Source organism: Eptesicus fuscus, chromosome 9 (assembly GCF_027574615.1).
Source record: "Eptesicus fuscus isolate TK198812 chromosome 9, DD_ASM_mEF_20220401, whole genome shotgun sequence".
NCBI lineage: Eukaryota > Metazoa > Chordata > Mammalia > Chiroptera > Vespertilionidae > Eptesicus > Eptesicus fuscus.
Window position 1 is genome coordinate 18056997 of NC_072481.1, and position 18227 is coordinate 18075223.

The window sequence follows — 18227 nt, forward strand, 5'->3', positions numbered from 1 at the left end:
CTCACGAGTTGTTGTGAGGTTCTAATGATATAGTAGTAATGATAACTAGTTTTGTTGATAGGGTCTTTGATGGGGGGTTGAGCAGTGTGTGTGTGGGGGTGTCCTGGGAAGTACTGGGGGAGTGGGCAATGTGGGGACGTCTGGTATTGGGAGGAGACAATGAAAAGAGGGCCTTGGGAGAGGGAGAGGGTGGAGGAGGGAGAGTTTTGTTGGAGGGAGCAGTGAGGGGAGGGCCTGTGGAGAGGGAGGGGGGCTGGGTAGGAAGGAAGTGTGGGGGCACCTGGAGGTAGTCCAGGAGCCCCCCTGGCCAGCAGCCCTGCCCTCGCCTTGGCTAACCAGGCCCTGCCCTCACAGCTGGCTGCACCTTCGAGGAGGCCAGTGACTCAGCCGTGCCCTGTGAGTACAGCCAGGCCCAGTACGATGACTTCCAGTGGGAACAGGTGCGGATCCAACCTGGCACCCGGGCTCCTGCGGACCTGCCCCACGGTGAGTCTACTCTGTCACCATTCCCCATGTGTCTCCTTCTGGGGGCATCCTGCCCCCCTGCTATGTGACCTTGGCTACATTACTTAACCTCTCTGGGCCTCATCTGCTTTGGCATCTGTAATGACATACATGACACTGTGAAGGTGAAGCTCTCTGGACACTGCCCAGCTATGTACATCAGGGAGTTCCCCTGTAAAATGGGTGCGGGTTCAGGTATTCAAAGACCCTCTTTTTTTCACCCGGCTGGCGTGGCGCAGTGGACGAGCATCCACCTATGAACCAGGAGATCACGGTTCGATTCCTGACGAGGACTCATGCCCGGGATGTGGGCTCAATCCCCAATGGGGGGCTTTCAGAAGGCAGCCAATCAATGATTCTCTCTCATCATTGATGTTTCTCTCTTTCCCTCTCCCTTCCTCTTTGAAATAAAAAAATTTATATATTTTAAAAAAAGAAAAGACCCTCTTTATTCACTGAGAGCCTCTGAATCCTGGGTTCCCAGGACTTGAAGATGCTGACAGAGCAGTAACATTGGGGCTGAACATGCATAAAACCTTCCTTCCTCTGCCCCCGTTTCCTGCAAGTCCCAGACCCTTCCCGCTCCACATTGGCCTGCCCTGTTTCAGGCTGGGGCCCTGTGGCATTGTGAGCCCTGGACTCGGAAGACTAATGACATGGATTCTAGTCCCGGCCTCCTGCTCTGATAATGGCCCCTGGAACACTGGTTCCAGAATCACGAAGACTGAGCTGCAAATCCTGGCGTTAGCACTTTATCAGCTATGTGACCTGGGCAAGTCCCTTCATTTCTCTGAGCTCCCATTTTCTTAACTGTAAAATGGGGAGAATATTTATTTCACAGGGTTATTAATGTCTATATAAAGTACATAATATGGGGGGCATGTAGGGGTTCAGTGAATGTTTAGTTGCTATTGTTGGAGGTATTTGAGGGAGCCCAATTATTAGCACCCCTCTTCATTGGGTGCAGAATCAACTGGGAGTTAAGAAAAGGGTAAGACAGATAGAGGCCAACATATCAACCTTATTACCGATAAAAGCTGGGTGGGAGGAGCTAGCACAGTGTGAGAACCACATGGGCTTGCTGAGAGAGCCTCAGAATTGGACGGCCTGCAAACCTCTTCCTCTGCCTGTCACAGCAGTGGGCCGGGGTCTCAGCTCTCAGCAACTGCTGTCAAAGGTGCAGGGAAGGGCGGCGAAGATTCTCAGTGGTGAGGCCAGGGGTTGAAGCCAACAGGAGAGAGGCCCTCCACTGCCTGGCCTGGGCGGCCTCCAAATCCTCATCTCTTATCATTGGCATTGCCTCCTGGAGGCCTCCCTGCCTCCCCCTTCTGTGCCCCTGTGCCCTCCGTGGGGCTTTCATCTCTGCTTTTGCAGGGCTCTCAGTCCCTTGTGTGACCTCTGTACTATCAGGTATCAGAGTCTGATCTGGGTGACGGTGATCTATCAAGGTGCCCATGGTAGGGCACTGTGTGGGCTGTCTCCACATCCCCAGGGCCCCACTCTCAGTCTGGTACGTGGTTGGCACTCAGGTACAAGGTGATTCGAATTCACCTTTAACAGTCCTGACCACTCTGTGTGGGCTCCCTCTTTCTCTCCCCCCCCCGACACAAGTAGAGATATATCCAGTGGGAGAGGGGAAAGAGAAATGTAGCAAGTGGCATGGGCCTTGTGCTGGGTCCTGGGGATGCAGTGGTCAGCAAGATGGGCACCGTCTCTGCTCCCTTGGTGCTCTCCTTTAAGGGAAGGGTATTAAGGTGGAGAGAGAAGGAAAGAGGGGGATTCACACTCAGAGGCGGAGAGCAGGCGAGAGAAAGCAGAGCCACAGGACTGAAGGGAGTAAGGGAAAGAAGGGTGGGGGGACGCAGAGTGAGAGAGAGGCAGAGGGAGCAGAAGGAAGAGACAAGAACAAAGTGTCAGATTGAAAGGGGGAGAAAGACGCACACAGCTGCTCACAGGGAGAGGAGCGAGGAGGCCGGGGAGTGGGCCAAGACAGACTGCTGGGGACTGGGACCTGCCCCTTCCTGAGTGGGGGTGGGGACCTGGGGTTTTGTTTACTACCCACCAGGACTGAACCAGGAGCAGCCTCCCCAGGCTTCTGGCTCACAGAGATGAATGAGATCCCCTCCTTGGAGTCCCTGGGGAGTCTTCCCAGAGCTGGGAGCTGAATGAGCTTGTGTTGGCTGGCAGCCAAGCCCAGGAAGAGGCAGCGCTGGGTGGCTGCGGGCACCCCGTTGGCAGCTGCTGGGGCCTTCTCCCCACAGAAGGGAAGCCATAAGCCCTCAGCCAGGTCCTGAGGAGTCAGCCCACTCCCTCACCTTACGTCCAGGCCAGCAGACAGCCTGGATCTCTGGGGAAGGGGCAGGGCTGCCTTTCTCTAGATTGGAAATCAAGAGAAATGTAACCCAGGAATTTAGACTCAGGAGCTGGGGGCTGGAAGGGAAGTTAGAGTCTTCTCATTCAATCTGTTCTGTACATTCATTCTGCTTGGGTTCAGAGCCTGGGCTGGGAACACAGTGGAACCCTGAGGCATCATAGGCTGGAGGGAAACATACACACCTTTATTAATGATCTGAGGGCCAGGAGAGAAGCCCACAGAGGGAGGAGGGGGGGCAGGGGGGAGACTTCAGAAGAGGTGGCCTTTGAGGGCTTGTCGCGCCAGACTCTTGACTGCTGAGATGAATGACATAGGCCCTGCCTCCAAGGACAGCTCAGAATGTGGGGAAGGCTTGGATCAGCATGAGCTTGGATTGTGATTGCAGGTGGTGAGGAGCAAGAAAGGGTTGTGTTCAAGTCCGATTTCTGTGTTTTTTTTTTTGCTGCTCCAAGTCGCTCCTTTGGGAAATAGATGTAGGAAGGTGAAGGGACTTACCCAGTGAATCAGAGCTGTGTCCAGAACTCGGAACTCTGGATTCATGGTGGGTCCAAATTCTTGGAGTCCTTTGTCCCTGCCCTCTCCTCTGTGCCCACCTGACCCTGGTCCTCCAGGTCTCCTCAGCTCCTGACTCTTCCCCCTCTCTTTTCAGGCTCCTACTTGATGGTCAATGCTTCCCAGCATGCCCCAGGCCAGCGGGCCCATGTCATCTTCCAGAGCCTGAGCGAGAATGACACCCACTGTGTGCAGTTCAGCTACTTCCTGTACAGCCGGGATGGGCACAGCCCGGGCACACTGGGTATCTACGTGCGGGTCAATGGCGGTCCCCTGGGCAGCGCTGTCTGGAATATGACTGGATCCCACGGCCGTCAGTGGCACCAGGCTGAAATGGCTGTCAGCACCTTCTGGCCCAACGAATATCAGGTGGGCTGAGTTCAGTCTGTGGTCAGCGTATGCCTGAGGGTGGGGGTAGCGAGGTGTCAGCTGGAGGCCAGAGTCAGTGAATGGCTGAGGATGGAATTAGTTTGTGTTCAGCATCAGGAGTCAATCTGTGGTCAAGGTCAGGTGTCAGTCTGTGGTCAGCAGTGGGTTATTCAGTGACAGTTCAGTCTGGGTTCAACATCAGAGCTGGGGTCAAGCGTGAGTAGGAACTGTGCCGACCTGGAATCCCTGTCTGGCTGGGAAGAGTTTTGCTACTTGAAGGTAACTGTCCTCTGGCCTTGACCGTGCTAGCTCTGCGTGCTGACACCCCCCTCCCACAACTAGCTGGCTTGGCTGGGCGAGTCATTGTGAGCTAGGCTGACCTCTGCTGGTTTGAGGCTGGGGCTGGAGCAGAGCTGAAAGGGGGCTCTTGTGGACACCTCCCCAGGCAGGGCTGGAGGAGTCAGTGTGACAGGGACCCCCCCGCCTCCCCCAGGTGCTGTTCGAGGCCCTCATCTCCCCAGACCGCAGGGGCTACATGGGCCTAGACGACATCCTGCTCCTCAGCTACCCCTGCGGTGAGTCCCAGCCCACTCGGGCGCGAGGGGAGGGGTGCGGGCGGTCTCGGCTCCTGCCTGCAGGGGGCGCAGGCCCAGCTCACCCCGCGGGTATAATCCTCCCGCAGCAAAGGCCCCGCACTTCTTCCGCCTGGGCGACGTGGAGGTCAACGCCGGCCAGAACGCCTCCTTCCAGTGCATGGCGGCGGGCAGGGCGGCGGAGGCGGAACATTTCCTCCTGCAGGTGAGGACGGTGGACCTTGGCCAAAGTGTGTTGGGGGCTTCTTCTGGGCACTGGCTCTCTCCGCCCCCTCGGGTGCCCCCATCCCCCCGGACAGAGCGCGGCTCCGGGATCTCCCAGGCACATTCCCCATCAAAGGCAGCGCGACCGCCTTTCTTTCATCACCTCCGCACCTGCCCGTGGCAGAGCCGGTTTCAGCAGCCCCACGGCCCCCAGTGAAGCAGGGGCGGCTCCGTGGGGCCGGGACAGTCCCTGCTCCTTTCGCCGGGTCAGAGCGAGATTGGGACGCTCTCCCCCGGCGTCCCTGACCCGGTCACCCCTCTCTCTGTCCTCGGGCAGCGGCAGAGCGGGGCGCTGGTGCCCGCGGCCGGCGTGCGGCACATCAGCCACCGGCGCTTCCTCGCCACCTTCCCGCTGGCCGCCGTGGGCCGCGAGGAGCAGGACCTGTACCGCTGCGTGTCCCAGGCGCCGCGCGGCGCGGGCGTCTCCAACTTCGCGGAGCTCATCGTCAAGGGTCAGCGCGCGCCAGCTCCCGGAGGGCGGGCCGACGGGGGAGGGGCGGGGTTTGCAGGGGCGGGCTCTGACCCGGAAAGGGGCCTGCGGAGGGGGCAGTGTCTCTCCAGAGAAAAGGTCTGATCGAGGGGGCGGGGGTCTGATTGAGAGGCGGGGCCTGTGGGGGAAAAGGGAGAGGGTCAAGGTGTGAACCAGTAAGGCGGGGTCAGGCCGTAGGGACCGTGGGTTAACCCGAGGAGGTTTGCGATCAGATCCTGGAAGATCCTGGAGGCGAGGACTTGGGGATCCGAGGGGAGTGAGGGAGAGGGTGTGGGCTGAGAGGTGAGGCTGGGGTCAGACGTTGGGGTGGGGTGCCCTTAATGGTCCTGGGCATTTAGTGGGGGCGGGGGAAGCGTTCTGGCTGAGGACCTGGGGGTTGCATGAAAGGCTTGGGAGGACGCTTGGGATTTGGGTGTGATGGGATGTGGAGCTGGGGTCCGGGACCTCACAGCAGCATCCGCTGGCTCCGCCTCTACCCCCTGTCCTCGCAGAGCCCCCCACTCCCATCGCGCCCCCGCAGCTGCTGCGCGCAGGCCCCACCTACCTCATCATCCAGCTCAACACCAACTCCATCATCGGCGACGGGCCGATCGTGCGCAAGGAGATTGAGTACCGCATGGCGCGCGGCCCGTGGGCAGAGGTGCACGCCGTCAACCTGCAGACCTACAAGCTGTGGCACCTGGACCCCGACACCGAGTACGAGATCAGCGTGCTGCTCACCCGCCCGGGGGACGGAGGCACTGGCCGCCCGGGGCCGCCCCTGGTCAGCCGCACCAAGTGCGCAGGTGAGTATGGGCCCAGGGCATCCACGGGGGGAAGTGGCGCACTCTGAGAGGTAGTATGGCCTGCGCCTGTGCTTCTAAAACTTTCTAAAACGTGATTTCTCCTCAGTCCTTGTCATGGTAAGGATAATAATAGCTAACACTTTGTGCCAGACACATAACACACATGTGCGTGCACACACACACACACACACACACACTCTCTCTCTGTTACTGATTTAAAACTCACAACACACAAAAACCTGTACATGAATATTCATAGCAATACTGTTCATATTCATTTTATAGATGAAAAATTAGAGAGAGGGAAAAGTTTTAGAGAGAGAGGAAGGGGGAGGGAGAGAGAGTGAAAAGTCAATGAGGTGCAAAGATGTTAGGTTACTGGCCCAGAGCTGGTAAGTGGTAGAACTGGCACTGGAACCCTTGACTGGCTGGCTCCAGACTCTGTGGCCATAATTCAACATTATGTTAGCTAGATAAAATAAACAACTTAACACCACCACACGAGAGTGAGTTATCACATTGTAGCTGGAGTCTCTGGCCTGGGCCCTGGAGCTTGAGGCCGGCTCTTCCATGTGGAAGGGCTGCAGCGTCTGCTGGGAGTGATGGCTCACCTGCACCCGAGGAGCCATTTTTTTTAATCCGAAGAGAAATTGAGAACAGAACAATTTTCTCACTCTGTGATTTAAGCATTTGTTTTTAATTGGATTTTTTTTATTATAATAATTATAGATTTATATGCAGTTGTCAGACAAAAGAGAGAATTCCCTATACACTCTAGCCACTTCCTGCAATGGTAACATTTCCCAAAACTGTAGTATAATATCACAATCAAGATTTTGACAGGGATACAACCCACAGATCTTATTCAGACTTCTCCAGTTTCACGTGTTGCCATTTGTGTATGTGTGTGTGTATTTAGTTCTATTCACTTTTATCACATGTGTGGGTTTGTGTATTTGCCACAAACCTAGATACTGAACAGTTCAATCAACTTAAGAATCCTGGGTGGCGTTCTTTTACATCCACATTTGCCTCCGTTCCTTCCTCCACCACAACTCCTGATAACCACTAATCTGTCCTTCATTTCTAAAATTTTTTTCATTTCAAAAATGTTATGTAGTCCTGCCGGTGTGGCTCAGTGGTTGAGTCGACCCATGCACCAAGATGTCAGGGCACATGCCTGGGTTTCGGGCTCAATCCCCAGCAGGGGACAACATGGTAATGTTTCTCGGTTATCTCTCTCTCTCTCTCTCTCTCTTCTCTCTCTCTCTCCCTTCTCTCTTTCTAAAATCAATAAAAACCTATTTAAAAAGTTACATAAGTTATGCATTCATACAGTATATAACCTTTTGGAATTGATTTTTAAATTTGGTACTGTTTTACTGAGATATAATTCACATCTCATACAATTCACTCATTAGAATGTACAATTCAGTGGATTTTAGTATATTCACAGAGCTGTGCAACCATCACCACAATCAACTTTAGAACATTTTCATCATTCCAAAAGGAAACCTCGTGTCTTTTAGTAGTCCACCCCTCATTTCTCCCTAACACCTCCTACACTAGGCAACCACTAATTTACTTTGTTGGTGTGGCTTTCTTCATGTGCTTATATTTACAAAAATCCATATTTACCTTTTTGTGAACATTTCACATAAATGAAATCTTATAATATACAGTTATTTTTTGTGACTGGTTTCTTTCACCCAGGATAATGTTTTTAAGGTTTATCCATGTTGTGGTATATATCAGTACTTTATTCCTTTTTTATTGCTGAATAATATTCTGTTATATGGACAATACCACAATTTATCCGTTCGCTAGTTGATGGAAATTTGGGTTGTTTATACTTTTTGGCTATTATAAACAGTTTTGCTATGAATATTCATGTACAGGTTCTTGGTGGACAAATGTTTTTATTTCTTCTGGTTATATAGCGTATATATCATATGGTAACTATGCTTAACCTTTGAGGAACTGCTGACTGTTTTCCAAAGCAGCTGCACTGTTTTACATTCCCATCAGTAGTATATGAGAGTTCCAATTTCTCTATATTCTTGTCAACACTTATTATCTGTCTTCTCATTAATAACCCTCCTGTGGGTATGAAGTGGTATCTCTATGGTTTTGATTTGCATTTCCCTGATGGTTAATGATAATGAACATTTTTTTCATGTGCTTATTGGTTATTGGTATGTCTTCTCTGTATAAATGTCTACTCAGATCCTTTACTTATTTTTAAATTGTTTTTTTTTTTTGTTTTTGTTATTGAGTTGTAGGAATCTATATAATAAAAGCCTAAGCGACTATTATGGCAGAATGACCAGTTGCTATGATGCGCACTGACCACCAGGGGGCAGACACTTATCGCAGGAGCTGCCCCCCTGGTGGTCAGTGCGTTCAGAAGCCGGCTCACGGCTGGCAAGTGCAGTGGTGGTGGCAGTAGTGCTAAGGAGCAGCAAGCAGGTGGGTGGTAAGGAGTGAGGGGTCCTGGACTGACAGAGGGCGCAGGCCGGGCTGAGGGACCCCCCCTCCAGTGCAGAATTTTGTGCACTGGGCCTCTAGTTCTTTATATATTATAGATGCTAAACCTTTATCAGATGATCTTACTTGCAAACATTTTCTTCCATTCTGTGGGTTGTCTTTTAACTTTCTTGATGGTGTCTTTTGAAGCACAAAAGTTTTTAATTCTGATGAAGCCCAATTTATGTATTTTTTCTTTTGTTGTTTGCACTTGTTATGTCCCATCTAAAACAACAACAAACTACTGCTTAACCTAATAGATTTACCTCTATTTTGTCTAAGAGCTTTATAGTTTTAGCTCTTAAATTTAGGCCCTTGATCCATTTTGAGTTCATTTTTGTATATGGTGTGAGGTAAGGGTCCAGCCTTATTCTTTTGCATGTGGATGTACAGTTGTCCCAACACCATTTATTTATTATTTAATTTATTTACTTTAGAAGATGACTTTAGCAGTTTTTATATATGTTTTTATTGATTTTAGATAGAGAGGAAGGGAGAGGGAGAGAGAGGGAAAAATCAGTGAGAGAGAGAGAGAGAGAGAGAGACATCTATCAGCTGCCTCCTGCGCATCCCCTACTGAGGATCGAGCCTGAAACCCAGGCATGTGCCCTGACCAGGAATTTAACCTCTTGGTGCATAGGATGATGCTCAACTAACTGAGCCACATCAGCTCGGGGCCCAGCACCAAGTATTGAAAAGATTATTCTTTCCCCATTAAATTGTCGTGGCACTGAGATTTTTTTTTTTTGTTGTTGTTGTTCAATATAATTCCCTGGAAATTCATCTAAGTTGTTGTATATATCAATAGTTTATTCTTTTTTATTACTGAGTAGTATTCTGTGATATGGATATACCACACTTTGTTTAACCTTTCACGGGTTGAATGACATCTGGACTGGTACCACTTTTTGGCTATTACAAGTAAAGCTGCTATGAGCATTTGTGTATAGGTTTTTTATGAACATAAACTTTCATTATTTCTGGGATAAATGCCCAAGGACTCTGCTGATGGGTCATATGGTAAGGGCATATTTAGTTTTATCAGAAACTGCCAGAATGCCTGTATATTTTACATTTTCACCAGCAATGTATGAGTGATTCAATTTTCTGCATCCTTGCCAAAATTTGGTGGTGTCATAATTTTTGTTATTTTAGCCATTTTGAGAGGTGTATAGTAATATGCCATCCTAGTCTTAATTTGCATTTCCTTAATGTCTAGTGATGTTGAACATCTTTTCATGTGCTGTTTGCCATCTGCATTTCTCTTCCGTGAATTGTTTGTGTCTTTGCCCATTTTCTGAGTGAATTATTCATATTTTACTATTGAGTTTAGATAGGTATTTACACATTCTACTTACTAGTTCTTTTGTTGGATATGTAGTTTGGAAATACTTTTCTCCCAGCTTTTAACTTGTCTTTTTATCCTCTTTACCTGGTCTGTCACAGAACAACCACTTTTAATTTTGATGAGGCCAATTTATAAACATTTTCTTTTATTAATTGTGCTTTTGATGTCAAATTTAAGAACTCTTTGCCTAACCCTAGATTCCAAAGATTTTCTCCTGTGTTCCCCCCCCCAAAAGTGTAAAAATAGTGTTTTTTTTTTTAATATATTTTTATTGATTTCAGAGAGGAAGGGAGAGGGAGAGAGAGATAGAAATATCAATGATGAGAGAGTATCACTGATTGGCTGCCTCCTGCATACCCCCCACTGGGGATCGAGCTCGCAACCCCGGCATGTGCCCTTGACTGGAATTGAACCCGGGACTCTTCGGTCCACAGTCTGATGCCCTATCCACTGAGCCAAACCGGCTAGGGCTAAAATAGTTTTATTTTTTACATTTATGGTAAGTCCACGATCCATTTTGAGTTAATCTTTGGATAAGGTACAAGGTTTAGGTTGAGGTTTATTTATTTTTGCCATTCATATTCTTGTGTTTTTAAAAGCCGATCTGGGAATCATCTAAAATCCAGTTTAATGCTACATTTGGGGAGACCCTTGGGTGGTGGCCCGGAGTATTCCAGTGGGAATTACTTTCTAGCTGAGGGATCTGGGTCAGGTTACTTAGCCTCTGGGAACTTTAGTCCCCTTGTTTTATAAAACGGGAATAATTTTACCATACAGAGTGTGAAGATTCATTCAAAAAAAATGGTTACTGAGTGCCTATTATGTGTCAGGTACTATTATAGCTGTGAGGGGTATAGGACTGGGACCGAGACAGACAAAGGTTACTCGCATGGAGTTCTTCTGCAGGTGGAACTCACATTTTGGTGGGAGGAGACAGGAAACAACGAAATACATAGTTTGTCAAATGATAGTAAGTGCTAGGGAGGGGTGTGTGTGGCGGTAGGAGGATTGTTATTTTAAAAAGGCTCAAGAGTCTAGTTGACTGAGAAGGTGACATTTTAGCAGAGACCGGAAGGAGGTGAGGACTGGGCCATGCAGGAAGCTGGAGGCATTGCGGGGGGAAGGAGCATTCCAGGCTGACCGAGAATAGTAAGCTCAGTCTAGGCTGGAGCATGCTTGGCATGTGTGAGGAGCAGCAAGGAGACAGTGTGGCTGCAGGCTAGTGAGTGAGGGGGAGAGGGCAGGAGAGAAGGTCATGACCACATTGGGGGTGTGGGACTCGGGGCCATTTCACTTTGAGTGAGCTGGGGAGCCACTGTGGGGCCTGGAGAGCGGCAGTGACCTTATCTGCTTTGTTTAAAGGGATGGTTCTGGCCCTTTTGTGGAGCAGAGACTCTAGGAGGGGAAGGGGACCGAGGAGGGACCAGTGAGGAGGCTACGGCAGCGGTCCGCTGAGAGATGGCGGAGGCCGAGAGCTGGGAGGAAGGGTGGAGGTGGTGAAAAGTGGTTAGAGTCTGGGTTTGTGCTCAAGGTAGAGCTACCTGCGCTTGGTGACGATTGGAAATGCATCGAGAGAGAAGGGAAGGGAGAGAAGTCAGGGAGGGCTCCAAGGTGTTTTGTTTGAGCAGCCGGAAGGACGGAGTTGTCATTTCCTGTGAAGGAGCAGACTTGGGGAGGAGCAGCTGTGATGGGGGTTCGTAGATCAGGAGTTCTGTGTTAAACTGTTGATTTAGTCGGCCAGTTGGAGATACCCATCAGGCCGATGGATTTATGAGCATGGAGTTCAGGGAAGTGGTTCGGGCCGCAGATACAAATGTGAATTTCGTCGGTATAGACGTGGTGTAGATGGTATTTCAAGCCATGCGACTGGATGAGGTCTTCTATGCTGGTGGTTCCCAGCCAGGGGTGATTTGTCTCCCAGGAGACACTGGCAGTGCCTGGAGACATATTGGTTGTCACAACTGGGGTTGGGGTGCTGATGGCATGAAACGGGGGAGGAAGCAGGGGAGGCTGCTAAACATCCTACAATGCACAAACAGCTCCCCACAGCAAAGAATTATCTAGTCCAAAATGTCGATAATGCCGAGGCTGAGAACCCCTGACTTAGTCCTTAGATTTTTTTAGGAAATAAGTGTAGATGGAAGGGAGGATTTGTGAAGCCTGAACATGGGCCCTCCAGTGTTTTGAATGCAATGCAGGTAATTGCATACAAATGCATTAAATGCACGGGAAATACTAGTATAGTGCCTACCTCACAGGAAGCACTCAGTCATTTTATGGCGTTTGGAACTCTTCAGAGCCAGTTCTGGTCAGGTACTCAGAATAAACGAAATCAGAGCTAGGGGTCCATAGAGAATCTCCCCTCAGTGTACAGATGGGGAACCGAAACCCCGAGAGGGGCAGGCGTTTGCCTGTGATCACACGGTGGGTTAGCAAACCAGGTTTCCGCCCGGCCGGCATGGCTCAGTGGTTGAGCGTCGACTTTTGATGTGAACCAGGAGGTCGTGGTTTGATTCCCGGTCAGGGCACGTGCACGGGTTGCGGGTTCGATCCCCAGTGAGGGGTGGCAGGAGGCAGCCGATCAATGATTCTTTTCATCATTGATGTTTCTATCTTTCCCTTTCCCTTCCTCTCTGAAATAAAAAATAATAAAAGAAACCAGGTTCCCTGGTGACAGCTGTTAATCCCATTTTACAGATGAGTAAATTGAGATTTGGAGATTTAGTCACTTGCCCAAATCTACACAGTGAGTCCATAGTAGAGTCAGAAGCAACGTTCGAATGCACTGATTTCCAATCCACTGTTTGAAACAACAACAAAACAGCTGCCGTCATGGGCTGAGCGCCCACTTTGTGCCAGGTGCTGCTAAACACTTCCCACAGGTTGGCCAGGATGGGAGCTCGGGCAGGACCCAAACGGCTCATCCTGCCCCTTTAAATTACATGCTTCTCGTCGTTGACATCACCACCCCCTCCTTGCTTAGGTGCCTGGGCCAGGGGTTGTTTTGTTGTTGGCCAGCTGTGTTGTCATCTCCTCTATCCCCCTGACACTCCCCTCCCACAGTATTATTTGCCATAAAAACAATAATATAATGTCAGTAGAAGGCATCTTTAAAAATCGCTCTAAATCTCAGCATCCTAGCCCAACAGCTGTTTTAGTTTTTCTGTCTTCTTCAAATCTCTGCCCATATGTCTACGGAACACATTTTTATACCCTTGTCATTGGGATGTAGAAAGCATTTGTATTCTGCTTCCTTTGCTTGATGTTGTTACATGGGTTATGTTGTTTATAATTATGTTTATTGGCTGTAGAACTCTGTTGAGTGTCTCCATATTGCTGGACTATTTGTTTCTAGATTCCTGTTATTATAAATAATACTACATTGAAACAGTGCTTAGCGCGCTTTATTTCCTTCCCCAGTTTTCTTTGGGATAAATAGATAGGAGTGGTCTAAGAAAGGGCTTTGGCATATATTGCTTTATTTTAATTTTAAAAAAATTATATTTTTATTGATTTCAGAGAAGAAGGGAGAGGGAGAGAGAGAGATAGAAACATCAATGATGAGAGAGAATCATTGACCAGCTGCTTCCTGCACACCCCACACTGGGGATGGAGCCCATAACCCAGGCATGTGCTCTGACTGGGAATTGAACCGTGCGTGACCTCCTGGTTCATAGGTCAATGCTCAACCACTGAGCCACGATGGCCAGGTGACATATATTGCTTTAAAAAATGGTGGTGCTAATTTATACTGCTACCAGTATCTCACCTTAGTGCACACATATTCGTTCATGAATATGGGCTGGGCAGTTTGACCCATCTTATGTAATTCTCACACTTGCTCTTCAAAAAGTAGGTGTTATCTCCATTTTTTTTTTTTTCCAGTCAAGGACCACACGTTCAAAGAGTTGAGTCACTTGCCTGAAGCTACAGAACTAATAAGGGGTAGATTAGGACTTGAAGTTTGGAGCACTGGACCCCACTCCAGAGTCCCTTCCACCAGAAACAGCTGAATGGCTCAGGGTTATTGTACCCTCATTAGCATTATTAAAATAAACGCATTTGGACTAATTTAACAGATGTTAACCGTTAGCCTCGTTGTTTAATGTGCATTTTGACCCTTGATCTCCGAGTGGCCTGCAGCCCTGTGGAACTCAGCGGGATGGGGCTTTGAGGGCCCCATGTTCTGTTTTGCCAACGTGTGCTGGCAGCTGAAGAGAGGGTGTCTGGGTGCCAGATGGTTTTTGGAAACACAGAGAGACTCATGAATTCACACCCCTCAATCAACATATCAGTCTCTAGTCAACAAACTATTGGAGCCTCTGGATCTGCCCAGATTTGATCAGGGTGGGGGGTGCCGAGAAAAGTGAGCTTTCTTTTCAAAGACCCCTCAGTCGAGCGAGGTGGGCGGGGGCTGACACAGCTGGTGGAGAATGAGATGCCCCAGTGGGAGGGAGGACGGTCCATCCTCCAAGTTAGAGGTTGCTATTTTGTGCCCTGCAAAGTGGTCTTAAAGAACCTGAGCAGGCCGCCAGTGCTTAAAAATCTGGAGGTTTCACATACAAACCTAAATTTCTGGCTTCTCTTTAAAAAAAAAAAAAAAGGGGGGGGGAGGATCTGGCAACCCTGAGCCTGTGGTCCTGCCTGGCAACTTCGCCTGGAGCTGGGCGGCAGCTGCCCTTTTTGGATGGGATGCTTATCGCCCTGTTTGTCATAGTCCCGCCCAGTCTGTGTCACCAGTTTACAGTGAGCGTCCCACGCCCTTCTCTGAATCTGCAGGAGGGCAAAGGCAGCAGGGAGGATGGAAAGGAATGTGGGGCAGGTACTCCCAGGGGTAGGGATGGTGTGAATAGAGCCGCAGGGACCTAGACCTGCTCTCATTAGTGCAAATAAAGCAGTGGTCCTTTGGCTAGACGCCTTGGGACGGTACACCTGGGACAGCCAGGACCAGAGCCCGAAAGTCAGGGAATACAGCTACGACCTCTGAACAAGAGAGCAGAGTGAGTACACACAGAGTCCGCCCCCTCCACCCCAGACACGTAAGAATGATGGGTTAAAACAAAACCACATAGAAAAACGTCAGGAACATCTACGTGGGCCAGGAACGGGGAAGAAAATTGAAGTGCAGGACGGGGGCTTGCAGCCAGCAGCCCGCAGGTTGCAGCGAGCAGTGGGAGCCAGCCCTTTCATGTCCTCGACGGACGGGGATAGGGTCTCCCGTGCTCGTGGGGAGAAGGGAACCAGACTGTGAGAAGTCAGAGGTGGGCCTTGCTCCTAGCAGGTGCGGAACTATCTCTTTGGAGGCCCGATCTATGACTGAAGGCACGCAGTCTGCCTGTGGCTCAAGGAAGAAAGGAGAGCGCCAGGGTGGAGACAGGAAGTGTTATGGTGCAGTCCTTGGGGCCAGCCTCTAACGCTGTACTGCCCGTGTGTCTGAGGAAAGAGCAACCTGGGGTGATGTTTCCCTTTGCATCTTCTTTGTAAAGTACATCCTGAGCACATTAGTCATATCACAAATGATGACAGGGACACACTGAATCCTTGTAAGAGGCCAGGCAGCAGTACCCTCACCTGTTCCTTAAGGCGTGTCCTGAGGTCCTCTAACTGGGGACACTTTGCAGGTACTCGCAGAACTTGAAGGTACTGAAACTACATTTCACAGAACCAGGGTGCAAGAGAGAAAGGGATCCTTACAAGTGATCTTGGCCTCTTTGCTCATTTTACAGGCGAGGAAATGGAGGCCCCGAGGTTTGCCTGAGATCATACAGCTGGTTAATGCCGAGGCAGGACTGGGGGCTGAGCCCCTGGGTTCCATCCTGGCTTCACTTCAGAAGCCTCAGTTGTTGCTTTTGTTAAAAAAAAAAAGATTTTAAAATAGATGTTTAGAGAGACAGGAAGGGAGAGGGAGAGAGAGAGGGGGGGAAAAACATTGATGTGAGAGCAGAACATCGATTGGCTGCCTCCTGCACACCCCCCATCAGGGACTGAGCCCACAACCTGGCATGTGCCTGACTGGGAAGTGACCCAGCAACCCTTCGCTGCATGGGACAACACTCAACCAGCTGAGCCACGCCAGCCAGGGCGAGAAGCCTCAGGACTTTACTTTATGAGATGGGGACGACTTTCTGGCCCCACAGAATCATCAGAAGCTGTAACGTGTTCCCCCCTCTTGTTTGGGTAGCTGTCTCTCCTGGTGTAAATTTTTTTTTTTTTTTGACAGTGAATTCCTAAAAGGGAGCTGGGTAGTGGTTTAAGATAATGGATTCTGGAGCCAGCTTGTCCTGGTTTAGATCTCAGTTTTACCACTTACTGTCTATGTAACTGTGGGAAAGCTACTTAATCTCTCTGTGCCTCCATTTCCACGTCTTTAGGACAGGGCTAATAATAGCACCTGCCTATTGGATTATAGTGAGGATTAAATGAAATAAAGCATTTTAAAGGCTCTCAAACAATGCCTGGCATATACAAAGCCTCCAGTAAATGTTAACTGCCATTATTATTATTATTATTATCATCCTTACATAACATTGTATTTCCCTTTTTGCTTTGGCAGCCAGGGAACTCACCACCCAATTTGAATCTTTTATTTAGGATCTTCCCCTGCCCCCCTTCCCCAGGACTTAATGGCATGCATTTCTGTTTCCCCAACATTCTCTGGCATTATTTAACTGTTTGGCTCTCATTTCCTTTCTCATCCTGATTTCTAAATAGTATTGTATCATATGTTTCAGAACAACTTGGAAATAATCACGTAAGAAAAATATAGCAATAGGTTGATTCAGATTGGCCTGATGTGGTCCAGAAATGAGGAGGTGAACTGTGTTATTAAAACAAAAGTATAGCTGATCGTTTGTAGGGCCTATTGTGTATCAGCTTTTGTTGCATGGACTTGGCATGCATTACCTTAAACTTCACAACCATTCTCTGAGGTAGGGCTTATTATTACCTCATTTTGAAGCTGAGGAAACTAAGGCTCAGAGAGGTGGAGCGTCTCAGCCAGTGGTTTCCAGCTGCAAGAGGCAGAGCCAGGATTCGGCTGTGGCCCCCCCTGACTCCGGAACACACACCCCTACTTCCAGGGGGTCCCTTGAGCTCTTGGGGACAAAGGAGGGATGATTTCAGTCAGCTGACTGAGATGTTTTCTCTCTGATTTATCTTCCTCTTCTCTCCCCATTTCCTCTGCCCTCTCTGTTTTCCGGGGGCTCCAGAGCCCATGCGGGCCCCCAAAGGCCTGGCTTTCGCTGAGATCCAGGCCCGCCAGCTGACCCTGCAGTGGGAACCACTGGGCTACAATGTGACGCGTTGCCACACCTACACCGTGTCCCTGTGCTATCACTACATCCTGGGCAGCAGCCACAACCAGACGGTGCGGGAGTGTGTGAAGATGGAGCGGGGTGTCAGCCGCTACACCATCAAGAACCTGCTGCCCTACCGGAATGTTCACGTGCGCCTCGTGCTCACTAACCCCGAGGGGCGCAAAGAGGGCAAGGAGGTCACCTTCCAGACGGACGAGGACGGTAAGGTCCCCAGCCCTGATCCCCGGGCCCTCAGTGCCTCCTACAGACACCCCATGTCTGAGACTGGAATGCAATATAGGACATTTTTTTGCTTAGGATTAAGCCGACTCTATAACAACAAAATCATGACAGCTAATATTTATTCTCTGGAAGCCTTTGGGTTAATTGGTATAATTCCTTCCTTAAATGTTTGGAAGAATTCAGCAGTGAAGCCATTGGAGTTTTCTTTGTGGCAGTGTTTTCACATAACAGTTTTTTTTTGTTTGTTTGTTAATCCTCACCCGAGGATATTTTTCCGTTGATTTTTAGAGAGAGTGGAAGGGAGGGGTAGACACAGACAGAAACACCGGTGTGAGAGAGACACATTGATTGGTTGCTTCCTGCACCGGCCCCAACCAGGGCAGGGGACTGAGCCTGCAACTGAGGTACAGGCTCTTGACCAGAATCGAGCCTGGGACCCTTCAGTCCATGGGCAGACGCTCTATCCCAGGCGTCCTCAAACTACGGCCCGAGGGCCACATGCGGGTGTTTTTGCCGTTTTGTTGTTTTACTTCAAAATAAGATATGTGCAGTGTGCATAGGAATTTGTTCATAGTTTTTTTTTAAACTATAGTCTGGCCCTCCACCGGTCTGAGGGACAGTGAACTGGCCCCTTGTTTAAAAAGTTTGAGGACCTCTGCCTATCCAATGAGCCAAACTGGCCAGGGCCACAGTTTTAATTTTAAAAATAGATTTTGGAATATTCAGATATTTTTCTATATTAGTTTTGGTGTACTGTGTTTTAAGGTATTTGTTCATTTTACCTGAATTGTCAAATTTCTTGTTATACGTTGATTATAATATTCTATTACATTTATTTGATGACTGCAGGGTCTATGTGATATCGGTAATCCGTGTCCTCTCTC

General features: G+C 49.3%; 1 protein-coding gene across 1 annotated transcript in view; it reads left to right on the plus strand.

Moving 5' to 3' along the window:
- PTPRU (protein tyrosine phosphatase receptor type U) overlaps window positions 1–18227 on the plus strand; it is an 81144-nt gene that overhangs the window by 17452 nt on the left and 45465 nt on the right. Inside the window, exons 2-8 of the mRNA XM_008147972.3 lie at window positions 355–486; window positions 3528–3799; window positions 4293–4374; window positions 4482–4597; window positions 4934–5108; window positions 5638–5931; window positions 17014–17322. Of these exons, the coding sequence (XP_008146194.1) occupies window positions 355–486; window positions 3528–3799; window positions 4293–4374; window positions 4482–4597; window positions 4934–5108; window positions 5638–5931; window positions 17014–17322 (1380 nt within the window). The remainder of the gene's footprint in view (window positions 1–354; window positions 487–3527; window positions 3800–4292; window positions 4375–4481; window positions 4598–4933; window positions 5109–5637; window positions 5932–17013; window positions 17323–18227) is intronic.